Below are 23,177 nucleotides of genomic sequence, written 5' to 3'. Positions count from 1 at the left end.
GGACATTGATAGTAATGATTTAAGTAAATGTAAAGGAGTTCAGTTCTCTCTCTTTTCTGTGCATACAAAGTCTATAAAAGTTATGACTCTTGTACCAACAGTGAAAGGAAAGTTCCAAAGAAGTCAGAGGTGCAGATGTAGAAGAATTATTCTGAGATGGCTCTCAAGTATTCAGCACAGCAGCAATGCACACATTTGAGAACGTGAAGCAGCTGGCTGAGAGAAGCAGCAGAGGAAAAATCACTGCCTGCTCACAGGTGGCAAAGGAAAACCAGTACAGTCATGAGGCTGACACTCTGCTTGGAAGAGTTTGGAAATACATAAAAATATGAAAAAAAGAAAAAACAGAAAAACAGAAAAACAGAAAAACAAAACCTGCCATAACTAGCTCAATTTCAGTTCATTACCACCCCCAACCCACAGATGCTATTTGTGCAGCAATGTGGCAAACCAGCCAAAGGAACTGTCTGAAATAAACTTCCCCCCCGACACATCCCGTTTTCAGCTGGATTAACTCCCGAGTTCACATGTAACTGCATAAACACCTGGGCAGGGGATGGACCGAGGGAGGACTGAGCAAGCAAGACCAAAGCAAGATAACTTCTTTCTCAAGCTGTGCCAGCTCACAGCGGCTTAAAGCATTCTCTAAAACCAGAGCCTGAGACAATCTCTCTGTCACCCCTCCCACCTTCTCAAATTTCTCTTTAAAGTTTGCACAGCTCTTCCCAGCTTGCTCCAAAACACAGAGACCTACCTTATCTGAAAGAGAAGCCTTAAAACAAGTAAGGAGAAAAACAAGTAAGCAGTTACTGGAGAGTATTTTATAACATTTTGGGTTGCTATAAAGCAGTTACTGGAGAGTAACTGCTTTATAGCAACCCAAAATGTTATAAAATTGGTTACACCTCCCTTGTTATAAGTACAAACACAGTTCCCATGTGAGAGTTTGTCACAGTACTGCTCTGGTTTACCCACAGTAAGCACTCACATACTTTTTGAAAAAAGTAGCATTACAGTGCTCCATTACGTCAGAATAAAACGAAATTTTGTGGATGCAGAATGTTTTACATTTCGCATGCCAGAAGCCAAGTGTTACATCTTAGCTTTCATACTCATACTGAGGCAAATGCACTGGTATTAAGTGCTCCTGGGTGAATTATCTCAGCAGACCTCTGCTGGGATGGGAGCATGGCAGCTGTTGTCCCCATACTGGGAGATGCACACAAACTCAGATGCTGCTTTCCTGCCAGGATCAGTGGACTGGATTTATCTAGGCATAGGCATGATCCAATATGATATACATAAAACACTGTCACTCATTTAGCAAAAAATTTCTGACACTAGAGCCTTTGTTTTAAGAGAAAATATGGCTTCAAAAGGAATGAATTGCATCCCTGCCCTTCTGAGGCTGCTGGCTCCTTAATGGCTTTTGGTGGGCAGTACAACAATGGGATGTGTTTAATTTCCCACTCTCAAAGGCCTTTAAGAGAACCATCTCTGCATATGTCACATAAGACAATGACAAACCCTTCTCTACCAGGTGCCCACAGGCACACACCTGCAGAAACCTTTCATTACCTGAACTGCACCAAAGGGAGCCCCTGTGTTCTGGAAGTGGGCACTGCAGGAACACCTTTCTCCCTAATGGTGTATTCCTGCTGATCAGAAAACCTGGGCAGGTGGAAGAGCTCTCTATGTTCTCACCCTCCCTCACACCCACAGCACTCCACTGGAAAAATGTCAGGCATAATGGCTCCATGGACGTGGCTGGCTCTCTCTTGGGGCATGGATGGAGCAATGCTTTCACAGATGCTACCAAACTGTTAATTACTATTCTTGTAGTAATCAAAGCTCGATTAAAGGCACTACAGTAACTCACAGCAACTTCCCCAATCATCTGCATTTCCTACAGAACTTAAACGCAGCATGGAGCTGGAAACCGGGCTCTTAGGACCAGTTCATCAGCAGTGCTTGGAAATCAGGACAACATGCCACTTTTACAGTGGCTGAACTCCTCAAAGCAGGAGGTATTATCAATAAAATAAATACAAATACACAAAGCTAAACTGATGCACTGCATTGGTGGGTTGAAAAATCCTCAGCCCATGCTTTCAACTTAAGAAATGCCTACACTAAACCTAAAAAAAGATTCCTACGTGTTCGCTGTAGCAGAAAGCTACGTAAGTCATAAGAGCACTGAGGTATACTGAATTTGAGTTTTGTTAAAGAGAGTTGCCTTATGGTTCATAAATAGCAGCATATCCCAAATGAGTTATTAATAAAGCATTTCACCAAATTATATAATAATGCATCTTGCACTTTTGAGTACCACTGGAGGAGTGTTCAAGGGAGGTTTATTTGGCAATAGGAGTAGAAAACTCACATTACCTCCTTGGACAGCTACCCAGGTATCTTGGAAACAGACAGAAGCACTGAGTTAGCACGTCTGAATTTACCAACCTGTGGACAAGAAGGATTATGCAAACAAGTCTTCACTTCTACTTCCCAGCAATGCACAAAGTGAGAGATTGCCTTCAGCTGTCACTGGCAGGGTGAGAAGATACTTTCACTGATACTTTCTGTTCAGCCCAACTGAACAGAGCTCAAATAGAACTAAAAAAAAAAAAAAAGAACTGCAACAGCTTTTCTAACTTTCAAAATATCAAATACCAATTTAAAATACCTTTCAGGGCTGGGGACAAGCGATGCATCATACCTTGAAATGAATACAATTCTCAACATGACAAATTCTCCTTCAAGGACCTAATATACTGGATTTTAAAGTTAAAACAAATTTATGTCTCTAAAGGTTGTCTCTAGAACAAAATTAAATTTGGTCCTTGAACAGGCATAATAGAGCAGGTGGATGGAGGAGTTTGCATATCTGAGATTTTAAAGGCAGCTAACTTTTCAGAGAGTTCAATTGTAAGAATAAATCTTTGAGGTGATCTATTAAGCAGGGAAAATACAGTCACAGGCATTTGATACACTTTGTATTTTATCTACACAAAAGGACGGGAAACAAATGCTTCCCTTTGGGAATCTCTTTTCCCAAGAAATTGAAAGGCATAACCCAGAGGACTCTTGCCTGTGCCTCAGGACACTGGATTTCTGTTTCCATTTTTGCCACTGCCCGACAAAAAACATTCCATCCTTTATCATGTTTTTATAATGAAGATAACAGTTTCCCCTTCCTTGGTAAAATGCTCTGAAATATCCTGATTCTCTTACTATTATAATACACATTTTGACTCTGGGGTTCCCAAGTCTCCCCAAAAGGTCACAGAAAGAAGCTTTCAAATGTATTTCAGCTATAATACCCCAGCAGGTGACTAACTTTGTGGGCAACAATTCTTTTTCAGACCAGCTCCTTGCCTTTGAAAGACCCAAGCTACGTCCTTTGTATGCAAATCAACAAAGAAATTTGTCCCCCTGTGCAAAACAGCTAAGAGACATCCTGAACTTCTTATAATAAAGAGATGCAAGAGATCTCACAAATTCAGTCCCTCCTTTCAAGTATGACAATCCTAATTTTCATGCCTTTATTATCCAACACACCTACTTACAAGCTACAGCTTGCTATACCTAGCTACAGCTAAGCACCTCCTACAATAACTTTAAAATCCTTTATTCAGTTTAATATTAAATTTGCTTTTGCACCAATTTACTCTAAAAATCACTTTGTAAGCACATATATCAATTTTTAGTGTTGAAAAAAAAAAAAGATAAAGCAAGAGTCAACTCCTTTGTTACTGGTTACACATCTTTATGAAGGGATCATTAAGGATAAAGGAAAACGCTTTATTGGGGCAAGGCGTGCAGGGAGAAAGGAGGGTAGGAAAGGGGACAGAATACCCACACTGATACCCCACTGAAAACTCAGGTATTCAGTAAGCAATCTGGTACAATTCACTTGTCACAGATACTGGAATTCTGTTGGCATTACTGCCAATATTTACTTCACTTAGGTAGGAACTCTCAAAGCATCTCAAGACAATGTTGCACAGCATTGTTAGTGAACATCTGAAGTTAATTTACTTGCAAATGGTATTTCTCATACTCTTAGAAGTTAACAACTTTCTTTAAATGGCTTTAATCAAGCTGGAAAATAAGGTATTCTCCTGAAGTGTCATTTTAAACTTTTATCCTTTTATTATCTTCTTTTGAATGCTGTAGCAATGGCAAGCACTTATCTCACGTCTCTCTTACAGCACAGAGACTGCTCTGTCATTATCAGTTTTTAAGAAGCTGTAAACTTATCTCAGCGGCTGGAATTCTTCATGAAAGAAAGGAAAAAAAAATCAGTAATGATGTACATATCATCTGCCTCTGGGAAAATAAAAACTGCCAGTGATATGCTGGGAAAGATCTCCTTAGACGCCTTTCACAGAGCCTCTTGCAGTAGTTTTACTGTAACCCAGCAGTGTGATTTCCAATAACATTATCCAGCACGCTGATGGCAAGCTCCTAAAATACAGCTCTGCTCTGAACAACAACCAAGAATGCTATTGTGAGTCTCATGTTTACAGCTGCTCACTGATTGTGTCACATTTGCAAAGCTTTCAAGAAAAATGATAACTTTTTTCTTACCACTGAGATTTATAAATTCAGCCTAGAATTTTGCTTACAAGCTCAGTGCAATACCAGAGCTAGTGGGCCTGCAGAATTTGATCCTCTTGGAAATTTTAGCTAAAAATTCCAATGTATTTAGCCAATAAACTTGGAAAAGTATAGTCCAGTATCTTAGAAAATCTAAATAGAAAGCAATATGTAGAACAGGGCTCCTACATTATGGGAGGCAGCAGTAAGAGGTGTAGATATACACAGGACACAAAAATGTCTACATCTTGATGAACAAGTCATTTTGCTTCCCTTCTATGCCTCAGTTCCTCCAATCAGAAGATGAGAATACTGACCTTCTCCATAAAACACTATAAATTCTACACCTCCACCTACAGGACCCTCAGCTGGGAGGAGGCAAACTGGAATTACAGTTCTGCTGCCACAACTGTTTATGCATTAGGTCAGGAGAATAATATATAATTAATACATTTGTAAAAAAAGAAACACACAGGAGTAACCTTAGAGAAGGAAGCTGAAATAGGTATACTCCCTCTCTAAGCCTGGCCATTCACCTACAAAAGCTTCCACTTGTTTGCCTTTCTCCTGGCCCCACTATTCTCGTGTTTCAGATTGCACGGCAACAACAGCTTCAAAAGGAGAATGGGCAAGGTTCGGCCCTGACTCCCCTCTCAGCTCTTAACTCCCCTTACAGAAGTGAATTTGGGGTTTGTGCAAGCCAGGAACAGGCTTTAGTCACCAGTCCTTTAAAAAAACCTCAGATTAAGTCAATGAGTACCTGTTGCATTGCCCATCAGAAGACAGATCACTCCTGACTCCGAGCAAAGAGAAATTCTACATCCAGAGCACCAGCCAAAAAACCTGCCCTATGCACAGGCACAGCTCAGCTGCACCCCTGTGCAAAGTGTCACCTACCCATCAGTTTTACATGGCCCCCAACCAACATCAGCTCAGGGACACCAGCACTGCAATGGGAGCTGCTCACTGTGACTTCTGCAAAGCTGAACACGTGGTCTGCCACGGTGTTCTTAAAGCCAAATTGTTGAGACATGGCCTGGCTTGCTGGCCTAGGCAAGCACTAAATTGGCTGGACTGCCAGGTTTGAAGGGCTGTGATTAATAGTATAAGTCCAATTAGCAGGCAGCTGCTGCAGGCATCCCTAGGGGACAACACTGTCTCCATTAGCAGCGAGACAGGGAGGGAGAGGCACCCCAGGCAGGTATGCAGATGGCACCAAGCTGGCGAGGCAATCCTGCGTCAGGTGGGGCTCCACTCAGAGGGATGTTAGGAGGCTAGAGAACTGGGCTGACAGGAGCTGCATCTGTCTTTCAACTTCCTAAAAAGCCTCACACGCAAAGATAGAGTAACCCTTTGCTACAGTATAGGCTGGAGCTGACCAGGGAAAGAACAGCTGACACAAAGGAGTTGGATGTCCCCACAGAAAGCTGAGCAGCAGCCAGCACTGGGCTCTTGCATTAAGAAAGGCCAAACAGGTACTGAGTTGTGTTAGCAAAAGTGCAGCCAGCAGTCCAGGGAAGTGGATATTCCCCTTTATTCCCTGCCGATGAGGCTGCACCTGGAGAGCCTTGGTCAGATCTGGGTTCTCAAGTACGACATCAGTGACACTGAGATGGTTGAGGGGCTGGAACACACGATTTACAAGGAAAAGCTGAGAGAGCCAGGTTTGTCAGCCTGGCTTTAGGGGACACCTAACACCACCTACCTAATGAGAGGCTACAGAGAATACGGAGCCAAATTCTTCTCAGAAGCAAACTGTAGCAAGAAAAAAATCTGTTTAAATATTTGGAAAACAAAAATCTTTGGTATGAAGGTAGTAAGGCCCAGAGAGAACATGACATGTCCATTGCTAGAGACAATCAACATTCAACCAGAGCAGGGCTTCAGGAATCTACTGAGGATGTGAGCATGGAATGGAGAAATGACTTCCAGAGGCCCCTTCTAATCAAAATTATTCTACAATCCTGCATAGGGCACAGGCTTTTCTACATGTTTCATCACCTTCAGATACATTACCTATACAAACATTTCCCTGTATCACACCTCTGACTGCTGGAGAGACAGTGGAAAATACACTGTATTGTCCTTCCTCCTACCCTAGAGCCTCTCAGTAGGAAGGACTGTTGTAATGAAACATTTCTGTCAAGCTACGTTTCTTTGAAGCTTCTTTTTCTGATGCTGTCCTCATGTTGTGTATACTACCTCTCAGCCAATGTTCTTGGCTCCTGATGGTGCTCCCAAATTCTCCAGTTGAAACAGGAGGAAAGTGACCAGTTCACAGTTCTTCTGGGAGGGCTGCCAACATTATCAGCAGGAATCAAGACTGGAGCATTCTCTCATTTCACCTTTGAATGGCTGTGAGAAACAGCTGAGACACTGAAGCCACCCATTCAAAGTCTGAGGAATGGGAACAGCAGCAGTCAATACTTGAGTTGCTTTCCTCTGCCACAGGGAGAGCTTAGTTTCTAGGTGAATGATAATATTAAACAGAACATGGACAAAAATATTTTTCAACTGAAAAACTATAATCTGAATATGCACCGGAAATAATTATTGGCAATGAACTGGGTCCTCCAAGATGTGACAAGAATGCAGTGATCTGGGAGTCCCTCAGAGACATCAGCACAGATGCAGTGCATCTGGTGCACCCTCAAGAAGACTGATCCTTTAAGGACCAGAAGTTTTCAAATGGAAAACAAAATTCAGCTTAGATTCTGCAGAAGTGAACAGCCCTCACGTGGGAAAGCCAAACTCTGAACTCCAGGTAAGTACGAACAGAACGTTCTCTGATCCCAGGTACCAAGTGAGAGGCAGCAGCTGAAACCTCCTGATATCCCTTTAAAAGAGACTTCCTCAGTAATGACTGAAAATTATTTTGCATTTCTTTCCTCATTTCCCTGGAGATCAAGGCTGGTCCACTGGTGATTTCAATGGCAAATTTCAAAAGAAATAGTCTCAATTTAGACAGCCCAGCTCTTTCGCCCAAAAGCAAGAGTCACAGAAAAGCATCTATAATCGCACAGCCTTCAGAGCTGGATAGGCAGAACTGCATTACTCTGAAGCCATGGATTCATTAAGGAAGGAGAGAAAGTGTATTTTTAATGTAAGTGAACTAGAACAGGGTAAAATCCTTGCAAAGCGAGGGCACGGTGGTGCTTTCTCAGAAACAAGAAGGTTCAGGTAACCTCTCAAATTTTCTGCAGTCTAACTTGAAACACCAGCTCATTGTTTGTCCTAGAATTGTGCTACACATTACAGCACCTGAAATGACAAAAGCAACTTTGTTTTCCCTTGGAAGCTGCAAGGCCACTACAGGCACAGTAAACAGTTTAAAAGACCAATTGCAGAAGGAAAAATACTGTAAAACAGATAAGGTGAGAATTTCTCCTGAAATAAGAGAGGCAATGTTTGGAGTTCTGGTTTTTATGTAATAAGGACTTTCCCATTTTGGTTAGTACATGTCATGTTGCTGAATATACATTTACACTGCATATTTTTCTCTCCATATTAAAAATATTATAGCCTAGTAGAAGTTACATGGTATTTTTTGTCCACACTAAAAGGCTTCTTTTTTTCAGTCTATGTATCTCCCCTCTTTCAAAATTTGCTTTCCATCATGATACATGACAACATAAAATATACTGTTCACTATTCCTCCTTGCTTATCAATACAAAAGGAATCTGAAGAGCACTCAGATTTCTACTCCCTGCTGAGGCATAAGCTGGGACTTTGTTTTTGGGAGCCAAACTGCTCCTTCATTGAAGAAACACCAATATATCACCATTTAAAAATACTGATTAGCAAATCTCATAGCACTTTACTAACACATGCAGTCAAAACATCACTGAGACTACTGCATTTCTCCCAAACTGGAAGGATGTTGAAAACTTAAATGATTCACTTACAGCTGATCTAAAGATGAGAGCTCCGCAATTTATGTTTTATTGTCAAATGTTTAAAGGATTAAATCTAAATAAAATACACAATACACAAGCTTCAAAGCACACGTTATCTTCAACATCTTATTTCCAATTAGCAAGTCAAAATGAAGACATGGGGAACATCTGGCTTCAAAAGAAAAGCTCTGGAAGAAATCAAGATTTTGGTTCTTTTGGGCTTCATTTAAGGCTGCTATTTTCCCAGACTGCTGAAACTGGATAAGATGGAAAGATTATTCTCTCTCAAAGATGGGAAAATAGCAGACATACCACCACGTGATTGAGTATTACATCATTCATACTTACAACAATACTGAGCCAGTCTGGCAGCTGAACTTAAAAGACATTTTCTTTTGCCTTCGAGGAAGGACATGGACTTGCCATAAGGGCAGATGAACAGGGAAAAGTTAGAAAAGGCTCAGCTCACCATTTTACTTGGCATGAATTACAAAATGCTAAAAATGTTTCATTGAGAAGCAATTCCAGTATGAGGTTTGTGTATGAAAACTACATCATGCAAACAAAATCCTAGTGACAAACATCAGAAGGAAATAAGACAGCTCTTGAGAAGGACCTTTACCCATTTTTAAAAGGCTTATAATTAGGATGTAAGAAATCATTATCAAGACTACTTTCAAGATTTAAGGCCAGGTCAGGTGTGAGAATGAATCCCGTTTTTACAAAACAAATTTGACAGGTAATATTGTTTCTCTGATATACCTTCACTTTGTTCTTATGACATCAGAAACTGCAAGACAGAAAAAGCTGCATAAGACTTAAGAACAGGATGAAAGTGGACACAGTTTGAGAAAACCTCAAGCTAAAATATTTGCAGATAGCAAGCACAGAAGGGCTTAGAGGTCTCAACGCACTGGCTTTTGTTCACCCTGTTTTGCATTACTGATCTTAATTAATCTAATAATATGAATTTGTGTTCTAAGGCAGCATTTTTACTGCATTAAAATTCAAATACACAATCTTCTATTTTAATGAAAGAGAGCATTTAATTTTCTAATTGACTTTTAAAATACTAAAATGCATAAAATATTAGTGATGGTTACAACCAGGAATATTTTTCAGTGACCAGATCAAAAACATCAATTATAATTGATCATGTTTGTTATCAGGATTTATTTAAACAAAGCACCAGGTAACGCCTTTTCTTTTTTCTTTTTTTTCTTTTTTTCCTTCCTTAAGAGGCTTAAGAGGGGGGTGGCCATGCAGGGAAGGAAGGGGAAGCATCTCCTCCTCATCCCACACCATATCCAGCATATCCTCTGACAAAAGCAAGAATGTGCTGTACAATTACCGGCTGTACCCAACTGGTTTTTATTTAGCTGGTGTTAGCAACATATTAGCTCCCATCAGGTCAAAACACCACCCAGTTATAAATCTGGTTTTGCTGACATAAGCCCCAAAATTCATATGTGGAGATAAACTGTATTAAGCAGAGAGCCAACCTAATTATTTCCTCTTTTAAACAAGCTTTAAGAAGATTGTTAAATATTTATTCTCACAAGCATGCAAGGATCGCTGAAGGTCAAAGACATCAGAGGTGTGATCCCTTCCTTATCGTCCCTCCTTTGTATTTATTTCCCTGGAAGGAGGCCTCTCTGCCATCACACTTCCCTCCCCTCATCCATCATCCAGAACGCATCCTGACATTGTTCCTGTCGTTATCCCCCATGCCTCTGCCACCACCTTTCAGCTTCACCCCCTCTCAGTGCTGCCAGTGAGAGCTGTCCCTCATATTTCCATCCTGGAATTACTGATGCTTTTGTAGCTCTCCCACTCCCTGCTTCTGGTTCTTTCCTTGTTTCTCCTTTACCACGAGAATGTCTTATCAGTTCAGACACCCCAAAATGGAACCTAATTACTAAGAAGACAGACCATGCAATTCATTTCATTAATTATTATTTTTATGCATGCAATAACAGCCCAGTATTGCATGCATTAAAAATCTGGCTCAGATGCTTCTGCTGTAAGTACTTCTGGATTACACAAGGCCTGACATGGCGACGGAGCACAGGGTTGCCAAACATTTCTCTTACTCACACATAATGTCATTCAAGGCCACAATGGCAAAGGCTTCAGTGAACCTGCTCCAGAAGCCTATCCCTTCATTTCAAAGGGCGACAGTGATTCTTTTTTGTCCCAACACAGAAAGGTACGAGGGGCAAGCGCAAAGGACCTCCAAATTAAAACAATGTAGGTGCAGCAGCTCTACTGACCACAAACCCCATGGTTTTCAGCAGTCATAGAACATCCTGAGTTCAAAAGGACCCACAAGGATCAAAGTCCAACTCCTGGCCCTGCACAGGACATCTCAAGAATCACACCATATGTCCAAGAGTGTTGTCCAAGTGTTTCTTGAGCTCTGTCAGGCTTTGTGCTGTGACCACTTCCGTGGAGAGCCTGCTCCAGTGCCTTTTCCTGATACCCAGCCTAAACCTCCCCTGACACAACTTCAGGCCATTTCCTTGGGTCCACTCACTGGTCACCACAGAAAAGACATTGGTGTCTGCCCCTCCTCTTCCCCCCACAAGGAAGTTATAGGCTGCAATGAGGTCTCTCCTCAGTCTCCTCTTTTCCAGGCTGAACAACTCAGGAGACCTCAGCTGCTCCTCGTATGGCCTCCCCTCAAGGCCCTTCACCATCCTCATGGCCCTTCTCTGGACACTCTAATAGCTTAATGTCTTTTTTATATTGTGGTGCCCAAAACTGCACCCAGGACTGGAGGTGAGGCCACCCCAGTGATGTGCTTTGAGAAAAAATTGCCCAGAGAGAGACTTGAAACACTCTGCTCTGTAAAGCAATAAAGTATTTCTGCAGACGGATTTCAAAAGGGTATTATTTTGACCTCTACTGTACAAAATTTCCCTTAAATGAGGAAAATAAAGCTACCAACACCAGCCAAAATCTGTAATCTTGATAGGCCATCTTGTGACCCTGTCCCCCTCTCCATCTCTGCACATGGTTTGTTTAATACTGCATTATGGAAAAGCTGACAATTTGAGCCACCTGCTGTGTACCAACATCCTGAAAGGAAAAAAGTTGGTCACCCCTCTACACAAAAGCTGGTGAGAATTTCATCAGTGAATTTAATGGGGCATGATCAGGTCTCCCCTTGACAGGACTAAAGGTCAAGCTCTATTTTATCCTGAGTTAGTAACAAATGAACAGAAAAGCAAATTTTCAGAGTGTGCAGTTCTTAAACAAAACATTAGCCTGAGCACACACACATGCGCGCAAAATTACAGTCCTCCTGCTTCTTTTGGATGATATATTTAGAAATCCTATTAGCTGGAGAGATCAACATTCTTATCTGAATTTCCAGGATGCTGTAACATGCAAAATTAGAGCAGCTCTCTTAAGTGGGTCAATTATCACTACTGCACTTACAGCAGCTTTTCCCCTCCCTCCCTGCAGCATCCATAATGGGCATTTAGCACAAGGATTTAAACAGTCAGATGTTGAGTTGACACACACCACAATGTAAAGTTCCCCTTCCCTTTTATATTTTCAGAATCTTGAAGGAACAAAGGAAATCACCCAAGTACAGAATCTCCACATTAAAATTGCAGTCTCCCAGCAGAGAGCTTCGATGACTTCCAGAACAGGGCACCCTGCAGGATAATTCCAGTCAGCAATCACACTCACTGCTTTCCTGCCACATCTGAGTCAGGCACGAGTAAGGTTTATGGCTTTCCCCTCCAAGGGACAGGAGGAGAACCTGAGGGCCACTAACACCATGTCCCCAGCCCTGTCCCCCAGGGTGCAGGGCCACACAACCAGTTTGAAAAGCTTCAGGTTATTTTCTCCTCATCAAGAAGGAATTCTCTTCAAAAAACACTCCAAACCACCAGACACAAGTGGAGCAATTCAAGTACCCAACACCACTTCAGACAATGTGAAGACATCCAGAGGACCTAGGGAAACACAGGCTCTCCTACACCACAGCTGGAGGCCAGGTGAGATATGTGAGAGGCTCCTCCTGCCTCAGTGCTGCCCATCCACGAGCAGCCCTGGCAGTAAGGGGATGCAGCAGGGAAGAGGAAAGAGCCACACAGTGGAATATAAACATCAATGAGCACATGGAAAGGAAAATTTTACTTTCCCACCAACTGGAAACAGGAGACACGTCATTCCCTCAGCACCACACCTGCTTTATATGTATCTCTTTATAGGGAAAAAAATGTGTGAGGCAGCACTGCACATGAAGGATGACAGGATTCTCCTTCATCCCATGGAAAAGCAGACTGGATATGCAGGCTTCAGGTCATGAGCCCTGCTGTTGAAATTCAACACGTCCAGCCCTGGCTGGAGGAGAGAGTGATGGGGAGAAATTAAGGTGCAGAAATTAAATTTCTCTTGCTGTCCCTGGCTGCCCTCTTCCCTAGATCTCCAGCATTTTCTCGTGGTACTAAATAGGAATGATCACACAAGCCAAGCATTACCAAACAGCTAAGTCTTTGGAAATCTATGCAAATGACATGGGGCAACAACAGCCACACCCTATTTAAGGCAGCAATTTTTTCTTAATAGATGAAGCTCTTCCAGCTAAAATCCATTCACTGAAAAACACAGCAATTTTAAAACTTCATTTTGAAATTAAGTGAACAAGGCTTTGGAAGCCTTCAAGTCCAAGCAAATGCTTCATTAGGAAACATTTCTTCACCAAGAATGTGGTCAAACATGGGAACAGGCTTCCTAGAGAGGTAGTCAAAGCCCTCAGCCTGTCAGTGCTTAAGAAGCATTTGGAAAATGCCCTTAATAACATGCTGTAACTTTTGGTCAGCCCTGAATTGGTCAAGCAGTTGGACATTATAGGTCAGTTCCAACTGAAAATATTCTATTCAACTTACTATGAAGTAAGATCTTGGCATCTTTTACCACACAGTGAAATGAAGCAATTTGCCTCAGTAAATATTACATGTATTTTAACTGCAATTTAAAACCCATTTTTATTCTCTTATGTCATTGTCATACTCCACACTTGAACAAAACACATTTTCAATGCAACAGCAGTTAATAAAAAAAAACCTAAAAGGTCAGTTACTAAAAAGAAAGTCCTTAACCAGAAAGAAGTAGAAACCGGTTTTATTAACCTCCCTAACCACAGCTTTAAAAATTTCTTGATTAAAGCCTAATTTCAAAAGCTAATTTTTTAATCAGGAACACTAGGGCCTACTGGCTCCAGGAAGTTTTAGTAGAGGTCAAAAGATGGCTGGAGATCTAATTTTTCATTTCTAATAAAAAAGGAAGTCTTGCCCTTTTCCTTGCAAAGACAGACCTTTAAGTGCTAGTAGAGAAACAAAGAATGTATCCATCAAAGGTTCTCATGGCGAGGCTGTACAAGGCTTCCCAAGACAGCATGGCAGCTGACAGAACTGCTAATGCTCGAGAGGGAATTAGCTGAACTCCTCTTGCAAAGACCAACATGGCAGAAAAGCCCAGTAGCTGCTGCCTAACCAAGGATTAAAGAGACCAGTTCCTTATTCCATCACAGATTTTCTGTGTAACTCAGAATGTGTCACTTAGCCTCAGTTCGGCACCTGGAAATGAAGATAAATATCCTCAACTTCCCTTTCTGCGACATGAAAATAAACACATTAAATCAGGAGACTTTCAAATAGCTTGGCAATAAAGTACAAGTACTGCAGACAGATAGGAAATAACAAAGTGCTGCCCCATTCAGATGCCCAGTTTTTTCCCAAACCCTTCTTGCCTGCTGGGATCTGGCAATGCCTTTGTGATCTTCCCTCAAACAAAAGGGAGGTTCACAGGGCAGAGGAAGCTGGGGAGGAAAAGCTCCTTATGCTTTCCCACCCAGCTCAAGTTTACATCTGAAAGACTTCAAGGCACCAAATGTTCTCCTGACAACCTTCTGCCCAAATTTAAGAGGTTATTTTCCTTATACATTTATCAAAAATGTTCTTCTGCAAACAACTCAGGAGAGAGGCCTCACTGGGCTGCCTTGGTCTGACCCCGGGAGGATCCCACTTCTTTCCTCTGACAAAAAAAACCCACCAAAGACCCCCTGAATAACTCAACCTCAGTCCCAGAGGCTGCCCAGCTCAGAGAGCCTCATCATCAAGATGGATCAGCTTTACTGGAGGGACAAAAACCTGCCCTGAATTTACCTCCAGAGGCAAACAGAGAGATGTTTACACAAGATAGCTGGTGAGGGAACTTTGCAGGGACTCTTCTCATGTGGAAAAGGCTTTATGTACTATGCTCTGACAAGACAGGATTTGGTTTACAACTAAGGGTGCATTTTTCAGAGAGCTTCAAAGGAAAAGAATAAATAAATAATATAAAAAAGGTGTGTGTGTGTATGGGGAAAAAAGACATTTATCATGTAAAATATTGCTATAAAAGACCCCAGGTAGCAGCATTGGAAAATACTACACAAAAGAGTGGACAGTTGTACAGCTTTTCTAACCGGTGTGTACAGTGACAGGATTACAAACAGAATGAAATGTTCCTTGATTAAAACAAACTGATATCCCACCTGGAAAATCCTGGCCAGGTTGTCATTGTTCCTGAGTGCCCCTGGGGCAGCCACAGGTTACAGCTGAGCCCACAGGTCACTCAAACACCCCGCCTGGCTCTTCCCAAATTCTCTCTCTCTCTCTCTCTCTAAAGCGCCCTTTGTTTCCATTCAAACATTGTAGGGGTGGAAAAGCTGCTCAAAACATTAACGAGAGACAACTGAGGACTGTTACTATTCCAAGAAACAAATTAAAAGCCAGAGTCTGAACTGCCCGGAGCGCTGGCAGTGCCAAAGTCAGACGTCACTGGAAACGCTCAGCATCCCTCAGTCCCTGGGAGGGGGACAACAGGTCCCATCACACCTGAGGGTTTAAAAACCACTGTCTCCTTCAGATGGTTTTTTTGCATTGTATCTTTACTTGTGACACTGATAATGTAGACACATTTTATAAAGAGAATAACAAATCGAAGTTTTTATAGGCAACTCATCAGAAGGATGAAACACCTCCCAAATCCAGCTAATAGTAAGCAAGCTGTTTTCCCTGGAAAACATTAATACTGACAAGCAATAAAGGAAGGCAAATGAAAAGCTATGCCAAAGCGGCTGCATTGTGGGGGTTTGTGTCACATAACCTAATAAAAACCATGAACGGATGTAAAATCAATTCACATCTCAAATAATATATACAAAACTTTCCAAAGGATTACAAATAGAAGCTGCTCTTCAGTTAAATAAATTTGTATTTTCTCCTTAAGTTCTAGAACTATTTTTTCAGATCAAAAAAAATTGAGTTACCAGAATATTTTGCATTTTTGCATTAATTAAATAATGTGTAAGAACCAAGGAGAACATAATGTTTTCCTATTTCAGGCTGAGGTTTATTCAGGCATAATTCAGACTGCACCAGTAGAGTTGGCTACAGTATTCCTCACATTTTCACAGGGGCTGGCTGGCAACATGGACATTATGAAAAAAAGAAGAATAAGCAGATAACCATGTCAGATAAATACATTCCACTCCCTCAAACTGAACTCGCAGACACAATTAAATTCTCTTTTCCCTCTCCAAATGCTTCCCACTCCTCTGGTTCTGCCACAAGAACACAAAATTTCTTGTCATTTCAGTCCTTTACTACATCTCACTGTACCTCCCCCGGCTTTTTTGCTCCTTCTACCACACAACTTTTTAAGAAACATGATGTCTTCTACTGCTAACAGACTGTTTTGTTCCCAGGTAACGTCTCTTCCCTCCACAACTCCCAAGTCACTCAGATAACTCACCTGGACCACCCAAAATCAGTGAGCTGTCTCTCAGCTCTGAGGATGCTGCTGCCCTTCGCTACTTCTTCCAGGTCACCTCTTTCCTCTAAAATACAGTCACTAATCTTCGGCCTTTAACTTCCTTTCCTAAATTTCTCCCACATTTCTTTGTTAGAATTCTAAACTGAACACCATGACAATGAATGCTTTAAACTCAGGGACTCTGCTAAGCAGTTGTATTTAAATGTTACAGTGTTAAAAATACTGCATGTCCTTTGTACAGCAGTATTCAGTGTATTGCTCCTCTTTCCAAGCCCTCCTCGGCACCTTCTCCAGAAGACCAAAACCAATGGCAAGTTTATTACCCGGAATATGCATTTTAATTCTTGTTAAAGCACTTTGTCACACGGCCATCCTCTGTACACCTGCTCTTGGCCCCTCTGCTCCAAAGGCCCTGGAACACCCCTGCCTCCTGTGGCCCATGTCTGTATTGCCAGATTTAAGCTGGGAACAAGTATAACATGCTGATAATGATCATCATAATTAATCTATGGAGCCTTGAACATATTCTAATTTCAAAGGTCAGAGGTTTGCACCTGTAGCCCTCAAGTTTTCAAGTTTTTCATGAAAGGAAAAGATACCAGAAAAGGAATTTGTATTTCAGTGTTGAGAGTCCATAATTTATCTGGGGTTTGTTTTTTAAACTACACTGGATTTTAAATAGTAATAGAAAAACAAACAAACAAACAAACAAAACCACGAGGAACACAGGCGAAAGCTGGATGAACTCCCTCTCCCAAAGCGACAAAGGTTAAATTCTTAGTATCAGCTACAAAATCAAGTTTAGGTAATGGATTTTTTAAAAAATAAACACTAAAAAATTGAGCTATGTGGACATGCACAACAACTCTTTTAGTAACCATGCAAATGAGGGTGCAGTACTTTGTGCTGTTGATATAGAAAGACAGAGCTCATCTTTGCAGTTTTATTCATACTTTACTTTAGTATTTTATGTGAAGTATCAAACAGAACATTATCTCCATTTAACAAGGAAAGCTGGGAAATTCATTTAAGGATTTATTAAGTGTCAACCAGACCAGTACATCTTGCACATAAGTGAGATACATGCTGAAATACTTTAAAGAAGGTTAAAAAACAAGTAAATTATTTTTGCTTTATTTGTTTGCTACACGTTAGCTACACTTGCTGCACAGATGGCTGTACACTGCAGTGTACCTATCTGCCTCTTACAGCCTGCATTTCTTCAAATGCTTTTTACCACTATCAGTGGGGGAAAATGGATCTGCATATTACAGCTGAGCTATCATTCAGAAGTATCAAATAACAACTGTAAATGAATTACTTTAAACATGTGACATGAACATAAATATAACACTGAATCATAAAAGCGACCTTAGAGATCATTTATTTTCAACACTCCTGATGTGGGCAGGGACACCTTCCACCAGGCTGTTCAGAGCTCAATCCAACATGTCCTTGAACACCCCCAGGGATGGGGCAACCACAGCTTCTCTGGGTGTGCCAGGGCCTCAGTACCCTCACTGTAAAGAATTTCTTGTTAATATCTAATCTAATCCTACCCTCTTTCAGGTAGTTACCCGGAAGATATATTATCAAAATATTGGTAGCACTTCAAAATCAACAGTGTCTTTATGGCAGTGATAGAGTGCTGCTGTTCGAAGTTCACACAGAGACTTTAGAGTAGGAAAGACCAGTGTAATAAGCAAGCCTTCCTTTTAACTCCATCATTCCTGCAAAACCACGGGTTTTTAAACATGCAAATTGTCATTGTTTAAAACAATGACAATGACAACACTATCAGAAAGCACTACTTTTAGAATACTGAATATAGTTTCTGAAACTATAGTTTCTGAAACTACAAAAAAAATCATCTCAATCTTAAAAGGAAAGCTAAACTGATCAACTGCAAAAATATAGAATGAGGGCAGCAATCTAGAGAAAGCATCAAATCAAATAGAATACTGAAGATGGGGACATCCTATTTTAAAGTAGAAAAAAACTAAAATAACACAGAATTATAAAATGATAGAATGGTTTGGGGGTTGGAAGGGGCCTTAAAATACATCCAGTTCCAATCCCCCTGCCATAGGCAGGGACACCTTTCACTAGACCAGGTTGCTCAGAGCCACAGCAACAGAAGTAATTGGTGGATACTAAGCTCTGAATTCCAGCAAATGAAACACAATATAAAAGAAATAAAAATACATAAAACAAATAAATTTGGATGGTCATCAGTAGTTAAAAGTTTATGTGGATTTTAATGAAGTTCCCCAAGACAAAAATAGGGATGGTAAAGCAAGCAGTACTCACTTGCAAATCTGTCCTGTGTGCACCTCCAGCTACTGATTTCTTTTATGATTTTTGAGCAAATTTCAGAATTTATCAAACACCTTTTTTCTCAAAACTAAAACAGAAGTGATACTGTCCTTCCTGGAAGTATTAAAAGAAGGAAATCCACATATGTTGATGGAACAAATGTTGATGTAAAACCCACTGGAACTCTAATCTGTTCTTTGATGCTGACACTGCAGGAGGTTTGGGGTTAACTGTCATTTACTTTAAAAGAGAAAAAATAAACAAAAAAAAAACTTCACAAATTATAAACCCTAGCAAAGCACAGGGGAAGTGCAATTTTATACTTGAAGCAAGTGCTGCAAAAGAAGAAATTCAGAGTTAGTGATGAGAGGCAGAGTGACATTTATAGCATTAAATAGTAAGTACTGTACATTTAAAAATGGAGCAAATTCACTGGAACCACAGGAAACATTCCCATTCACTTCAGTGTCAGAAACCAGCAATGACCAAGTTAGCTCTTAAACACTTACCTTTTCACAATTTGAAACAAGGTCTAACTGGGATAGCTGACTTGCTAAAAGTGGGTCTTTTATTGTCTATATTTTGTAACTGTGAAAGGATACGAGGAGTTCCTTCTGTTCTACACACCAGGTAGAGACAGGCAGCAATGACGTGGGTCATCTTTCTACCCCGGGTTAGATGTTTGCTCACAGCCATCTTGAAAAAATTAAAGGCAGTATCCAGACAATGTTGATTGAGTTGAAGCTGGTTTCCCAAGTGGTGAATCTGACGCTTCCCTAGAAAAATTAACAAAGAAAAGAAAAGCTTAACAGCTATGAAATTAATGTGCTTTTTGGTTGGGGTCTTTTAGTATTGGGGGTTTTTTTAAGACAAAATCAAGGAGGCGGATTTTGGATTAATCTCTTTATGAAACACAATGACCTCTCAAGTTTCAGGAACTATTTAGCCTCAGCTCCTCAGGACAAAAAAAAAAGCCTTGTTTTGGACTGCTAAAATTGAAACACATGCAATCAATGAGCTCTGTAAAACTAAGCCACAAACATCAGTCCCACAGAGGATCCAAGCCATAGCCAAGACTTCTCAGACAAAAGATTATGCCCCTCTCCCTTAACATCGTTTGCCAATTAGCACTTGATTAGCTGTAGCCAAAAAACAGAGGTCATGGTGTGTTTGACACTGATGTGGAAACAGAGTAGACATTTTGCTGCAGCTCTCCAAGAAGTGATGGAGTTTGCTGCTCCTCTGACCACAAATGAAGTCCACAAGGAAAGGAGCTCTGCTCCTGGCTTGCCTATGATCCCAATGATAGGAGGCACTTCCTTCCTCCAAACACGTTCACACCCCAGCCTTCATTTGAGGCTTGTCTGCCAGACTACTTAGACTAGCTTGTGGCTTCAGGAAACAAATGTGCCTTCACCCTTAAATAAAACAATAAAAAGAAAAAAGTGTGTTTCAGATGATTCATGGCAGGAAGTGGTCCAGCTGCTGGGACAGATGCGGGAAGCAAGGTCCAATCCGTCCCCACAGCTCCAGCTTCAGAAGAATGTGCCGAAAAGACAGCTTAAGAAAAAGATGGGGGAAGTCATGAGGAAAACAGAGCACTCAAGTTCCTCAGCATACAGGGTCAGACAGCACATCAAGAAAAATCCTTTAATTCAATGTGCTGGGCAGATGTTTCCAGCACATGTATTTACAGGAAACTCTCATCTGTTTCCTTCAGGAATGTCATGAGCAGCTTGTGGAAGGGGCACAAAGGTGCCTGCTGTGCCCACCACTGCTCACAGGAAGCAATGGCAATCACACGATGCTTCCCAGAACACCACCGGCTCAGCTCCTGCACAGACCACACATCTTAATTTTATGCAAATCCCTACATCATCATCACTAATAACATGGTAAAAATGCTTCACCTCTGAACAACCTTTTGCCAGAGATGCTGGTTTTAACAAGAAGTGACTCCAGCCAGGCAGCCGGGGTCAGCAGGACTCCGGCCAAACAGGAGCTGCCGCAAAGCAGCAGCTTCTCCTTCCTGCACACGTGGAAATTATTGCACTCACCTTATCATTAAAGATATCCTTTAAGGCACACTGGTCAACCAGGTGTAACACGTCTGGGCAAAGAAGTAAGAGCAGAGGAAGGATCCATCACCCTCCATGGGAGGGAGGTGTGGGCACGATAAGCTACTCAAGGGTAATCCAAAGCCCATTTGGGGAACAGTTTTTCCACTGCTGTCAGCAGGCCCTGGACTGGCACTCACCAGCCTCAAACACAAATACCACATCTTCCCAAAATTAAGGTACTAACTAGCACCTGGTCTTTCCAGAATTTTATTTCGCACTCTACAGCCTGTATGCTGCTTCTTCTATCCCTAAGAAAGAATCAGTTTATACCCATCTGGGGGGAAAGAAATGCACTTGAGTACTAAAAACTCATTTTGCAGTGGCAGCAAAGCAGCTTCCCTTCAAAAACAAAGAACATACCAAAAGAGGAAAAAAGAATAACACAGAGGAAGATACTTGAAATTAATTTCTTTCATAAACTATTTTCACCACTGAGCTGCTCCCAACCCTAAGCTACCATTAACATTCTGAGTATTTAACCTTTTCTTAATTTCAAATGTTGGAATATAATTAATTCATCATAATCCATCTTAAGAAAACAGTATGCTTGTTTGAGTAATATATGCATTTTTAGCTGAGCTCTTAATTCACCATCAATATTTTAAAGTAGAATTACTTCAGGGGTAATTGTCTACTGAAAAAAATACAAAAGAGATCTAAGAGAAAGGTACTTGTCTCCTTAGGAAATGCTATTTCTCTGAACGTTTTACTCAACCTTCTGCAGACCAGACAAGGCTTTAATTCTGTGTGCTAGGACTCCCTCAAGCTGCTCTGTGGTATTATATCAGTTGTACAGTTTGTGGAAAAACAAGGCAACTGTTACACTGCTGCTTATCCCCAAAATGAACAACTTAATTCAGGACAAGAATCATCTTAGAAATTATGTGTATCTTGATGACTAACTTGGTTTTGTCCTTATTTGTTAGAAGAGAGAAAGAAATGTACTGCTTACAGCATCATCTAAGATAAACATTTACATTCTGTAACCGGTCTCCTATTTACTAAAGAAAGATCAAAAGCTTTGTTGTTTCCCCATCACCACCTCCACCCCTTGAATTTAACACGACAACAAAATTCTGTTTTTCTGGTATCTTATGTAACACTAAGAAAAAAATAGCTGGAAAAGTTAGCATTAGCAATCATGCTTCTAGATTTCTCCACAGGGACCTTCAAGATACCTTTTACTCCTTCTGGTTCCTTCCCAGATTCAAGAAGGTACTTCACAGAGCCCAAGAAAAGGCAGATATCAGCTAGATGGCTGTCACCCCGGTACTGCAGCACACAACCAAACCATTGTAGAGGGCCCTCACCCCAGTCAGCTGACAACCAAAAGTATGTTATTTTGTGACTTCCAACCTTTTCTGCCTAGCTTGTCAATGTGACATTTCCAGAGCTGAAAAATGTGCCTCCATAATATTTTATTTAACTATAAATACAGTGATTTAATCTGTTGGTATCTGAAGAGCAGATGTTCATACATAGAGAAATTTGGCTTAAGAAGACAATTGATCAAAATAAATTCTCTATCCAATGCTCCAGTTACTGTTGACAAACAAGGAAAGAGTCCAAATATTCATACTGCCAGTCCTCAACATGAGAAGTCCTCAAAACTGAGCAGTGGCAGCCACAACCCTTGCTAAGCATCGAGACACTGCTCCCCCAGCAAGAGGGTCAGTGCGGGGAGGAGCTGCGAGCAGCTGCAAGCTCCAGGGCTGGGAAGATGAGCAATTCCCTCCAGCAGACCTACAGCACTGCATTATGGCGATCAGTCCTTGAACATCCTCCCACTCCCACACTGCTCCTCGCTAGCTGGGTGGCATTTTATACCCTTGCAGCTGCTGTTTCCCTCCCGTCTCCCTCTTTGCTCTGACTCTCAGCATGGCTTCCATCAGCCCTCACGGCCAGCAATGCCCGCACTGCCACTCTCACCATATGGTCCCAGTGAGCTGGTCCAGCCAGCTGCAAGGATGCAACAAGCCTGAGGATCTGAGGATCTCAGCTGAAACAGTGGGAATATCTAACAATAGTGCAATTTATTAGCAATCTGCTCCCCTTAGTGTTCACCCGATTCCACCACAATGTTACAAACTCCAATGAACTGAGATGCTCTACTAGATGGAAAAGAACTGACACACCTTCAAACCCTGCTGTGCTCTGGATTATAGAACACTCAGAACACTACCTTCCTGACTTTCTTATCCATTTTATCCTGCAGGACAGCTTTTTTAAAAGTTTCAATGTGACCCTGCTCTAAAAACCTGCAGCTACTATCTCAGTACAATAAAGGAATATCATCATGTGGAACAGTCAGAATTAAATATTGCATTTTTTTCCAAATTGCTTTGCAGAAGCACAAGTTATAACACAAAATATACAGGGGTAAAACAAGTCTCTTAGTAGGTGCAT

The 23,177-nt window shown here is 41.3% G+C and overlaps 1 protein-coding gene across 1 annotated transcript in view; it reads right to left on the bottom strand.

Moving 5' to 3' along the window:
• Window positions 1-23,177, bottom strand: part of BRF1 (BRF1 RNA polymerase III transcription initiation factor subunit) — a 172,830-nt gene that overhangs the window by 109,840 nt on the left and 39,813 nt on the right. The window contains exon 3 of the mRNA XM_032113505.1: window positions 19,254-19,427. Within this exon, the coding sequence (XP_031969396.1) occupies window positions 19,254-19,427 (174 nt within the window). The remainder of the gene's footprint in view (window positions 1-19,253; window positions 19,428-23,177) is intronic.

Source organism: Corvus moneduloides, chromosome 6 (assembly GCF_009650955.1).
Source record: "Corvus moneduloides isolate bCorMon1 chromosome 6, bCorMon1.pri, whole genome shotgun sequence".
NCBI lineage: Eukaryota > Metazoa > Chordata > Aves > Passeriformes > Corvidae > Corvus > Corvus moneduloides.
The sequence above is the reverse complement of the archived record's forward strand: the minus strand, read 5'-3'. Positions and strand labels throughout refer to the sequence as shown.